The 13,426-nt window shown below is 31.6% G+C and overlaps 1 protein-coding gene across 1 annotated transcript; it reads left to right on the forward strand.

Annotated features, from left to right (window-relative positions):
* Positions 1-1,149: 1,149 nt before the first annotated feature.
* On the forward strand, positions 1,150-1,602 carry LOC107858365 (senescence-associated protein 13-like). The gene is made up of 2 exons (XM_016703024.2): positions 1,150-1,238; positions 1,317-1,602. Exons 1-2 carry the CDS (start codon positions 1,150-1,152, stop codon positions 1,600-1,602), a joined length of 375 nt encoding a protein of 124 aa, XP_016558510.2.
* The last annotated feature ends 11,824 nt before the right edge of the window (positions 1,603-13,426 follow it).

The raw sequence follows: 13,426 nt of genomic DNA on the forward strand, positions 1-13,426 counted from the left end.
AGGCCTTGGATTTGCTTCTTAAAGATCTTATGGAAAGAAAGATTCTCTTCGGTGAAAAAGTTGTTTTTAGTGGTGATTTCAGACAAACCCTATCTGTTGTTCGTAGTGGCAAAAGAGAAGACTTTGTCCGTGAAAGTTTACTATGTTCTAAAATTTGGAATCAACTCCAAAAACTACAATTATCTGAAAATATGCGAGCAAGAACTGATCTTCTTTTTGTGACTACTTAATGAGAATCAGTAATGGAAATGAGAAACAAAATGCTCAAGGAAAAATTCAAATACCAAAATCTTTAATCATTCCTTTCACTACTGAAAAAGATTCATTGAACTTGCTATTTAAAGTTACTTATCCCAATGTATATACATCTTACTCAAATATTTCTTTTACTACTTCTCGAGCTATTTTAACAACCAAAAATGATTTTTTAGATGAAATAAATGAAATGTTGGTTACTCAATTCCCATCCAATGCAAAAGTATATGTGGCTACTGATGAAACTCTTGATCCAAAAGATCAAAGTGAATATGAAGATTTTATGCATACTTTAAATCCTACTGGATTACCTCCTTACAAGTTATGTTTAAAAAAAAATTGCCCCATTATCTTGCTAAGAAATTTAAATCCTTCAAATGGTTTATGTAACGGAACATGATTAACATGTGATGATTTTAAATCTCACGTTATCAGTGCTACAATATCTAGTGGCGACTTTAAAAATACTCATGTATTCATTCCACGCATACCATTATTAACCTCAACAGATGAAAAAATTTCATTACAATTTAAAAGAACACAACTTTCAGTGCGATTACGTTTTGCCATGACCATTAACAAAGCTCAAGGACAAACATTAGACTTTGTTGGCATTTATTTAAGAAAACCAGTGTTTTCTCATGGTCCACTATATGTTGCTTTGTCAAGAGACAAGAGTTCTAACAATGTTAGAGTACTAATAAGACCTCCTATTGCTGATAATCATGATGATTATTGTACATCTAATATAGTATACGATGAAATTATTGCAAAAGCTTTTTCCTAACTAACAATTTCAGTATTAATGGTAAATCCTCTTCCATTTTAACTATTGTTATTCTTATCCTCAAAATTATATCGGGAACCCTCTCAAAAAAGTAAAGTAATATTTCAATGGCGAAGGTTGCAACCAGTGGTAGCAGTTCTAGATGGTCTCTTTCAGGGTTTACCGCTCTCTTAACCGACAGGACACGGGGAATTGGGTAAACCGAATTTTGATACCTTTTAAAGTTTTTTTCAAATACATTTTTCTAGATTTCAATTTGGATATTCATTTTTAGGCATGCGGTTGCGGAGGAATTGGCGAAACTGGGTGCCATAGTGTACACTTGTTCATGTAACGAAGCGGAACTCAACAAGCGCTTGCAAGAGTGGGCCGCTAAAGGCCTTCAAGTGAAAGGTTCTGTTTGCGATGCATCTTCTAGGGAAAACAGAGTTCAGCTTATGGAGAATGTCTCCTCGGCTTTCGACGGAAAGCTGAACATTCTTGTGTGTTATATAACCTATTCTCTTATTAATCCCTCCCTTGATGAATTGTTTAACAAATGGTCTCTATATTCAAATTAATCAAGTAATTGTAGTGCTTTAAAGCTGAATATAATGGAACAGGAGCTGTAACTTGATTGTATTGTACAGCTGGCACAAGAGTTAGTGAAACATCTTTTGTTCTCTACTTTTGGACTATCGTTGGGAGCCATTTTTTGCTGCATCCTAAAGCATGCATCTAACGATGCAATGTATCATGTATATACTAAAGATGAATTCTCTCTCTGTTCTCCTACATAGGTGCGTAACTATCAACTTATTTTTGTATTTCTTCGATCGTTTATGTCAACAAAGGTGATGGTTGAACCCACAATTGCAAAAGTAAATTTTAAGGATTTGCGAAATTAGGGTTTTTCAGTGTAAAACCCCGTATTTCGGGCTAGAATAAAAACCATGACTCTGATGCGTTGATAATCCCAGAGCCTTAAATACTATGACAATTTGGTATGTTTATGTAGTATGTGAATCCATTTGAGCATGAATTTAGACCATAGAGGTCCTTCAACTCAAGGACGAGTTGAAACTATTTCGATCGATTAAGTTTTAGTGGACATTGTAATTAGTGTCAGCTTCCATCGACCATAACTCTCTGTATATATCAAATTAGAGAGCCTACTATGTGTCAAATGATAGGTCTTCGAGTTAACTTTCCAACGATACCAATTTTGCTAAAATCCGATACCCGAGCAAGAAGTTATGACCTTTCAAAATAGTATGCGTCGCCTAACCAATCGCACATGGCCACTGGAAAGCATATCCGATAGCATATGCGGCGCCTATATAAATATAGGCGATATCATTTGCGGCGCCTATGTAAATATATGTGATATCATATGCAGCGCATATCTTATGATTTCAAGTGACTTAAACACTCCGTTTTGGGGGCAAAATAGTCTTTTTCCCACCCTTATTCAGCCATAAACACGAAATTCAGTCCCCAATTCTCCAAAATACATCCACATTCATCTAAAAATTCTCAAGAACACTCCCAAGAGTTTCAAACTAAAAATCCAAATAAATCAAGATTTAACCGTGGGTTTTCAAAAATGATTAGAGATTCGGAATCCCCAATCCACAGGCTTCAAGAAGCACCCATTATTTTTCGAAATAGAGGTACGCGGGGTTTTCTTAAATTCTCATGGGCATAGAAAAATCATGTTTTAGAATAGGGTTTTTGAATCTATGTATTTATTCATGTATTAAATGTTTTAACATCATTGTTTTGGTCTTTTGACCTTTCCCAAAGTGATTTGAGAATATGAATGTATGAAACCATGTATTTAAGAATGAATTCTTGTTAAGAGCATGATTTTCGGTGAATTCCCTCTTATTATGAATTTTTCAGATTTCTCATAGCATATGAATTGTTTTGCAATGCATCCTTGAAAAGCACTATATGAAATGATTGAACTCTTGTTATGGTTTAAAGGTGGTCTTAAATCACTAAAGAGGGAATCTAGCATGAATGTTTAATGTTCATAATGCATGTAATGAAAGAGTGCATGGATTTGCTAAAGGCACTAGACCACCATATGTTGATGAAGTTTTTGCATGATTTTGACTTGAGTTTCGAAACACGAAATCTTCTATATCAGTTGCATATTTTTGGTGGTCTAAATTATGCTTTAAATGAAAGATTTAGCTTAATGTATTATGGATCAGAAATCATGACTTGCAAGTCTTGGTATGACGATACCAATTCAGACCAATGCCATATCAGACTCAGACTAATAGACATTCAGAATGTTGCATGTATAGAAAAGGTTAAAAAATGGGCATACAGAGATGTTAGGTGGTTCCCTGAAGAGGGCTTGAGTTCAAGCAACTCATTGCCTAAAACTGTGGTTTGCCGACCCGGGTATATTATTATACGCTGACTTAAGTGTCATGTGGCGTATCAGATTCATGAACTCCAACCCTTGCGGCATTCCCGGGTTGGAGGCTTCCCCGCCGAGTCAATGGCGAATTCCATATCGCCCGTGGAATATCAGACTTGTAGGGGATACCACCTAACTTAGAAGTAATACACAGATCAGAGTCTGAGATTTACAGACAGGTTACATATTTTCAGAAGGTGCCCATGTGTTTTTTAGAAACTGTTTTATGCATAATGTTTGATGAACATTTGCTCTTACGTATTATATATATATATATGTTCAATTACTCTATTTTGGATTGCTTCGCGTGCCAGTACAATTGTGCTGACCTCCCCTTTCTCCCAGGTACTGAGGCGCAGTCTAGGGGTCCAGATCCTCCTAAGATTCTATAGACAGGGTTGTCTCAGAGTTCAATTGGTGAGTCTTCTTTGCTTCGGAAGGCCTAGTCATTTAGGTATTTATTTCAGTATGGCTTTTGGTCTGCTGGGGGCCTTGTCCCAGTTATTTAGATAGTATGTCAGTAGAGATTTTGCAGACTATTGCAGATGTTTATTAAATATTGTTGGGCATGTTTTCAGGCCTTTAACTGTTTTAAATTGTTGACCATATTTCTGTATTATTGTGTTTATTTCGTATTACTTTGATCATATGAATTATGTGCATGATTACCAGATAGATAGAGGGCGTTCCGGGCCTTCGGGTTCGGGAATGCTCGTCACGGCCAGGGGCCCCGGTTCGGATTGTGACATCCAGTATCAATGAAATTACTGTTTTGATTACTTATTGATTACACAACTTCCGCCCTACTTCTTGACTTTTTGATGTTTGTGGAAATTTTGATTGTGCTCTCTAATTTAGGTACTAGATTGGTTAAATTAGGATTGGTGTTATTTTACAGAACTGCGATTTCCCCAAAATAGTGAAATTTGCATTTGTGCTGTAAAAAAAATAATCTATTAAGAATTGTGACCAAAGTGACAGGGGTAACTTGGCATCTGTTATTATCCCCTTATTATACAGCAGCTGATGTTGCAATTCATCAAACACTAAGAATTCTTATTGCAAACTCTTATGTAGTTGCTACTCAGTCCTATTGGTTTAGATCTGGTAATAAGATTCTTTTGACCTAAAGTTGGTGCGTGTCTCTAAATTTTCTTCTCCTAAAGTCCCAAACTTACTCTGGGGGATAATCCTGTGTGAAGAATGTTGTCATGTTAAATATGCTCCCTTTCCCTCGACAAGTCTAATGATGTGAACAGCTTGTCATAATCAAAACCAATTTACAGTTAAGCTACAACAATTACATCTCAGTTCAAAATAAGTTGGAATCAACTAAAATGCTGGTGCTGACCATTGTATTCCATTAAAGTGAAAGGTTAGGATGAGCGTCTATTTGAATCGGTTATTTTCAAGATCTGCTAACATCTAAAATAAATTCTCAACTAATATGTATTGTCTATATATACATATTTTCTTTCATTTTGTCATGCTTACTTGATCGAATTGGTTGAAATAATCCCAGCATGTCTTTTTTTGTTTAGGGTTATGGTCCATAATCTCTGTTTACTTGGTCTAGAAATTCTTTGTGTTTTCCAATAAAATGACTTTAAGGAATTTTTATGTGAAACATAGAGCAGTAGATTAGTACAGAAATTTGCCTAGAGTAGCTGCAAATGTCAAAATACATGCCTGTTCCTTACACGAATAAAAGGGAATGTTAGAATATGTATAATCATTATTTATAAACTTCAAAAATAAATAAATTCCGCTACTATAAATGTTGTCGATCAATTCAATATTTAACTTTCATCCTAATATGCTAGCTAGGAAGGTGTGAAGGTTGTATATTAGAGATAGAAGGTTAGTAGATAATAGGGGTACGTTATCTTGAGTTTCAAAGGTACCAATCTATTCGGAATTCCATCGATTTGAAAATTGTGAGTTGTGCTTTTCCGTTTAGGTACTAGGTTCTAAAAAAAAACTATGATATAGCATAAAATAAATGTTTGGCTTAAAAATATATTCACCATCTTAAAAAATGTTATCTCTAACAGTAGTTTCGTGTTTTTGGTGTTAGGAACTTTATTTTTTGAAAATTGGGTTTCTGCTGCGGAATTGGGTTATATATTTCTCCTATATTTTGTAACACCCCGTATTCAAGTATGTGTATTGGCGTATTCAAGTACATGTATTGGTCTTATTTATATAGAATTAATTTTTTTATTTTATTTATACCGAAATTTGCCCGTCGATGGTTCCATACGAAGGTTATTGAATAAGCTTTCCAACAATATAAAGATTTCCAAAAACGAATAGGTTTCGGATATAATCAAGCACGTTCGAAACTATAAAACGGTGGCCGGGATATTTGAAAATAGTAAATGTGCAGGAAAATTTCCTGCACACAAACTACTAAGGCCACCTAAATTTTTGGGTCAACTTCGAATGATCATAACTCCCTTAATATAATGAACTGGGAGAGCTGCAACCTATGAAAAGAAATATCTTTGAGTCTTCTTTCCAATGCAATTAGTTTCATCCAAATCCAACTTCTGAGTAAGGAGTTATACTCATTTTACTTCAGCCTATCAAAATAGATTTTTAGGGTCAACTTCAAACGACCATAACTTCTTGTACAGGACGAACTGGGTGGTCTACTTTATATGAAATGAAATACCTTTGAATTATCCTTCTAACGATACCAATTTCACCCAAATCCGATATCGGAGCAAAGAGTTATGGTCGATCTACTTTAGCTTATCAAAACAGTCCACCAAAGGATAGATTTGACATTATTTTAATTTTAAAGGCATTTTGGTCATTTCCTATTATATTATGGACGGGAAATATGTGCATATATACATGTATATGAGTTCAAAAACTCATTTTCATCATCAATCGTTGAGAAAGAACAAACCCTAGCCAAATTTGACCTTTAAATTACTTTTGATTCAACAGTAGAAATTCCAAAGTAATCCGATAACTGCGTTTGTCATCTCGAGAGCTTCGAACGACACCTATTATTTGTGCAAACAGGATTGCATAATGAAGAGGTGAATTCTAAGGTATGAATATTGTTTGTCTTTGTTCTTTTCCATAAGTATATGTGTGATAGAGGATTATATGTATTGATTGTTATTGAAAGGTGATGGAAATAGGGTTATGGACTATTTTGCATGGTTTGGTTGTATTGAATTGTGGAAGGTGGATATGGTAATTGAGTTATGAAAGGTGGATATGGTGATATACTATTGAATTGATGGTTATTTATGTCTATGGCTCAATTTGGTTTAATGGATTGGTTGGAAGGATAAATGAATCCAAACTTGGTATTGGAGGATGTTATATGAATATGCATGGCATGTGAATGTAATTGGAGTATAAGAGGGTTAAAGTGACACCCTTTATGGTGTAATTAAGGCTTACTACTTAACCACTAGTTTGGTGAATTCAAATAATTGAATTGTGACGTTTGGTTGCTAATACTAAATTGCTATATTTGTTTATTGTAGATAAGTAATCCGAAAAGACGGGAAGTCCATTTGGGACTAGTATTGAAGGTTGAGAGTCAGGTATGTAAAGCATACTCTATACCATATCTTTGGCATGAAAGTGAACAATTGTTCTATTAAGAAAGTTTCCAAAGTTATTCAATAACATGTGATCCATAATTGTTTTGTATGATGTCCTACGTTACCAATGAACTTGTTTCCACCCTACAAGATGTCAAGACATTCCAATATTTACTTGTTTTTCAAATCTTACATGTTTATTGCACTAATGAATGTCAGAAGGTATCCGGTTACTCAAACAAGATCCGTGTGCTATTAATGACTCCAAAACGTTTCATTGATATACCAATAAGTTCCTACTTCATTGTTATGGCATTGAAGACTCCAAAACACTTCATTGATGTGCCAATGAGTTCTTACTTCATTGTTATTGCATTGATGGTCTATTTATATGTCTCTTATTGATGTATCATTGTTTCGAAGTATCAAAAATGCGGTGGCGATCAAAATAACAGTCTCAAAGATTAATTGAACTAAGTGATGGAAGTTCTCTCTTATTGGGTGGTATCCCAGGGGCATAAACCTATCATAGGTCGATCCCTATTTATGTGTTTATGGGTGGTATCCTAGGGGCATAAGCCTATCATGGGTCGATCCCAATTGATATGTACTGAAGGCAGCCTAATGGTCATAGTGCAGTACAGTAATGATTACAAAGATGATAAGAACGAAGGTAAAGTGATTGAATAAATACAATGTACAGGTTGTCACAAGTTCTAATGAGTGTGGTCCACTCCTATTACGATTTACTCACTTGTTTCTGATTTCTATTGAGCTCCTATATCATATATGATTATCTACAGCTTTACATACTCAGTACATATTTCGTGCTGATGTCCCCCACGAGGGACCTGCATTTCATGCTGCAGGCACAGGTACCTCGGCTCATACACCGCACAAGTAGGAGCCAGGATATCCAGCTGCTTTTGGTGAGCTCCAGTTTGCTTTGGGGCTTTCCGTGTCATATCCAGTCACTTTTGGTATTGTATAGAAGTTAGTTATATGGCGGGGTGTGTCCCAACCTTAGTTAAACTCTGTGTATTGTCTAGAGGCTTTATAGACCTAATGTACAGTCAAGGTGGTGTTTTGTTAATAGACGTGATGGCTCCAACGGCCATGTATTGTATATACATATATATATATATGTGTGCTCGAGTTTATACAGGTGATTATTTCCTTTTATATGCGACATGATGCTGTCAAAATTTTGGGTTGTCATAGAGGTATGCATGGGAAGTATAAGGTTATGAGCTGGTTCTCCCGGGCCTCCTCGGTTACGGGTGCCAGTCCGCCCCAATAGGATTTGAGGCGTGACATATTTAGAGCCAAAAGCATTTTTAAATTTGTATGACAAAGTAACTTTGTAAAGTATGTCGTGTTAATGTACTTTGTAACTCATTTGTTTCATCGCCTAAAGTCCATTTCATTTTCGAAAAAGTGAGTGAATATTGAATAGGATAATGAAATAAAATCCTCTATGAAATTTTCACTTTAATTACGAGATGTTATTCCAAACAGGCCGCACATAAATTTTGCATCACCGGGCTTGGCTAAATGTTGGTCTAAAGATAGAAAGGAGAGAAAACTCAGATTGTCCATTCCTGTCAATTGGGCCTAGCTTTATCTGATAGGCTTCTCAAAACAATAGGGCCATAGTACTTCAATCTCAGGAAATTACTTTTAGTGTGCCTCAAAGTGTTCGGTCTTGTATTTCTATTTTCAAATGTATGGTCTTGAATTCACCCCCTCCCCACCAAAAAAAAATATAAGTTACAATATTTGCATAAGACAAAATTTATGGTCAATTGAGCAGGTTCAGTATTTTAAAATGTCTTTAACATCTGTCTTATGGGCAAGAGATAGAACATTTATTTTATGGAAAACATATTTAAGTTCTGACTTTTGCATGTAAGGTAGAACTTTTGGTCAATTGTGCAGGTTCATTATCTTAAAATGTCATGAACGTCTATTAAGAGTGTCAAGTGGGCCGGGCCGGAACAACCCGGAATCGGCCCATTTAGTTTAACCAGGTTGTGGGCCGGTTCCGATTCGGGTTGGAGTTAAATGGGCCGGGCTGGTTCCGGATTCAACAGTAAAAATATTGAAAACAACCCTGAAACGGCCCACTTAACCCAACCCGGTTAAACCCACCTAAACCCGGTCAAATCCGGTTACAAACCGGTCAAACCCGTTTAAAAATAAAAATAAAAAATCCAATATACACTATATAAATTACAATTATATACATTATATACACTCCAAAATACACTGTATACACTACAATATACAATGTATATTATTAAAAAAATATATAAACAATTACACATATATACGTACCATTCAATATATAATTATATATGACTATACGTACTACTTTAAATAAAATATATACTACAATAGTACAATATATATATATATATACACTACAATATATATATATATATATATATATATTTATATATATATATATATATTTTATATATATATTAATTTATGAAACATATACACATTTATACGTTAAATATATACGCTTATAGAAGATATATACACATATATACGCACCATTCAATATTTATGTACTACTTGTCTACTTTAAATAAAACATAACAATATATATATATATATATATATATATACTAATTTATAAAACATATACACATTTATACGTTAAATATATACTACTTTAAAAGATATATACACATATATATATGCACCATTCAATGTATATGTACTACTTTAAATAAAATATATACTACAATATACATATATATATATATATATATATATATATATACAACAATATGTATGTATATATAGTTACATACTAATTTATAAAACATATACACTTGTATACGTTAAATATATACTACTTTAGAAGATATATACACATATATACGCACCATTCAATATATATGTACTGCTTTAAATAAAATATATACTACAATATACATATATATATACAACAATATGTATATATATATATAGTTACATACTAATTTATAGAACATGTACACTTGTATACGTTAAACATATACGTCTATAGAAGATATATATACATATATACGCACCATTCAATATATATGTACTACTTTTAATAAAATACATACTACAATATGTATATATATATATATATATATATATACTTATATACTAATTTATAAAACATAAACACTTGTATGCGTTAAAGATATAAGTCTATAGAAGATATAAACACATATATACGCACCATTCAATATATATGTACTACTTTAAATAAAGTATATACTAATATATATATATATATATATATGATAGTTAATTATTAATATATTAAAAGTAAGTCTTTAATTTAAACTAGAAATTCATTTTAAATCAATATATAGGTACTATTTTAAATAAAATATATATTACAATATATATGTATATACTATGTATGTATATATATATATATATATATATATATATAGTTATATACTAATTTATAAAACATATACACTTGTATAAGTTAAATATATACGTCTATAGAAGATATATACGCATATATACACACCATTCAATATATATGTACTACTTTAAATAACATATATACTACAATATACATATATATGTATTACAATGTATAGATGGTTATATTATACTAATTTATAAAACATATACACTTGTATACGTTAAATATATACATCTATATAAGATATATACACATATATACTCACCAATCAATGTATATGTACTACTTAAAATAAAATATATACTACAATATACAAGTATTACAATATATAGATAGTTATATTATACTAATTTATAAAACATATATACTTGTATACGTTAAATATATGCATCTATATAAGATATATACACATATATACGCACCATTCAATATATATGTCATACGTTAAATAAAATATATACTACAATATACATATATATACACTACAATATGTATATATATATATAGTTATATACTAATTTGTAAAACATATACACTTGGATACACTAAATATATACATCTGTAGAAGATATATACACATATATACACACCATTCAATATATATGTACTACTTTAAATAAAATATATACTACAATATGTATATATATAGAGTTATATATTAATTTGTAAAACATATACACTTGTATATGTTAAATATATACGTCTAGAGAAGATATATACAAACCAATCAATATATATGTACTACTTTAAATAAAATATATACTACAATATACATACATACATACATACATATATATATATATATATATATATATATATATATATATATACTACAATATGTATATATATATAGTTATATACTAATTTGTAAAACACATACACTTGTATACTTTAAATATATACATCCGTGGAAGATATATACACATATATACACACCATTCAATATATATGTACGACTTTAAATAAAATATATACTACAATATGCATATATCTATACTACAATATGTATATATATATATAGTTATATACTAATTTGTAAAACATATACACTTGTATACGTTAAATATATACGTCTATAGAAGATATATACACATATATATACACACCATTCAATATATATGTACTACTTTAAATAAAATATATACTACAATACATACATATATATATATATATACTACAATATGTATATATATATAGTTATATACTAATTTATAAAACATATACACATGTATACGTTAAATATATACTACTTTAGATTTAGAAGATATATATACACACACATATATATACACCATTCAATATATACATTACTTTAAATAAAAGTATAAAACATATGCTACCTAATATAATAAATTCATAATACTTGATAGTAAATTAATAATGTATTAAAACTAAGTTTTTAATTTAAGTTTGTGAAATTCTGAATTTTGAAAAAAAAAAGAAAAAAAACTTTAATCGGGTCGGGCCGGTTAACCGGCGGGCCCAAACCGGGTTGAGTCTGGGCCGGATTAACCGGGCCTAAATAAAAACCGGGACCCTAAAGCCCTTGGGCTTACCGAGCTGGGTCAAACCGGGCCGATTTAATTATGTGGGCCGGTTTGACACCCGTAACATCTATCTTATTCTTATGTGCAAAATTTATCTAGCGGAGCCAAAAATAAAATCAAGACCACCTCTTATTACGGTCGTTTTTGCAGGACTTTTTTTTATAGGAGACCAAATATCAAATTCTGGGGTATTATGATATGAAAAATATAAACTTATGTTCTGCGCAAAAACAGTTTACCATAAAATTCTATTTACCATGATTTATTTTCGTTTGATTTGGAAATTTTTATTGTTGGGAGCAAACTTATTTACCATGATTTGTTTTCGTTTGATTTGGAAATTTTTATTGTTGGGAGCAAACTTGCATGTCACTCAAAGGCCATTTCCCCCTTTACAAGTTGTGCCCACCATACCACATGCAGATTGATTACCTGATTCTTTGATTTGAAGTTTACTTTTCCCGTAATTAGGGATAGATAGTCAACTAAATTCATCAAGGTAATAATTGTCACAATTCATAATTAAATCTCGTGCTATTAGCTAGACTAATTACTTCACGCAATCAATCCACCATACTCTATTTTACGGGTTGCTTAGCTATCTTTCATCAGTACATGTATCAAAATTTTTTGTATAGCGTCCCATGTCCATTGAGGTTTGAAAAGAGATTGAAAGCGTGACAATTTTTTTTATTTTAATTGAAATTTAAACATGAAAACTTATGATTCTCAATTCATTTCAATATTCAAAAGTAGGATGCACCAAACTCTTAATTTTATGTGGTTTTTCTCACATGCTACATTTTCTTTTCATCAGTAATCATATTGGTGTTTTTAGCTTTCACAAGTTTTAAAAATATTTTTTTGTTTATTAGTTACTAATAAATTTTAAAATTTTGGAAAGGTATCGAATAATCGAAGATTCACATGGTGTATGTTTATTAATCTGACTTGATCATCTAATTTGGAGCAAGTCCAACATATAAAATTTTGAGGAGTTATTGGACCACGAGGGTTAGTTCACATATAGTACTTGTTTCTTTTAATTGTTGTCTATTAAAATAGGGTGCAAAGTTTATGACAAAAATAAACATTTTATGACAAAAATGCTGACGCTGAGTTTTCCTTTTAGTTAATAAACTTTGCTGGAAGGTCAGTAGGATATTCCTGATTTGACTTCACTTTCCATATTCTTTATGCATATGATTTTATTAGATTAATGTACTGCACTGTATGAGAGTGCTTTTGTTAAAGTGTTAATGATTTATTATTCTCAAACAGATTAGTGGAAAAAATGAAACGAATAGGAAAGACTGCAACAGTTGGGTAGATCAATCTTAGTAATACAGTTTACTGATTTCAAGTTTGTTTTTATAAAATCAACACACAATTTTTACCATTAGATTCATTTGAATTATGATT

The sequence above is a fragment of the Capsicum annuum genome, chromosome 2, assembly GCF_002878395.1.
Source record: "Capsicum annuum cultivar UCD-10X-F1 chromosome 2, UCD10Xv1.1, whole genome shotgun sequence".
Taxonomy (NCBI): Eukaryota; Viridiplantae; Streptophyta; class Magnoliopsida; order Solanales; family Solanaceae; genus Capsicum; species Capsicum annuum.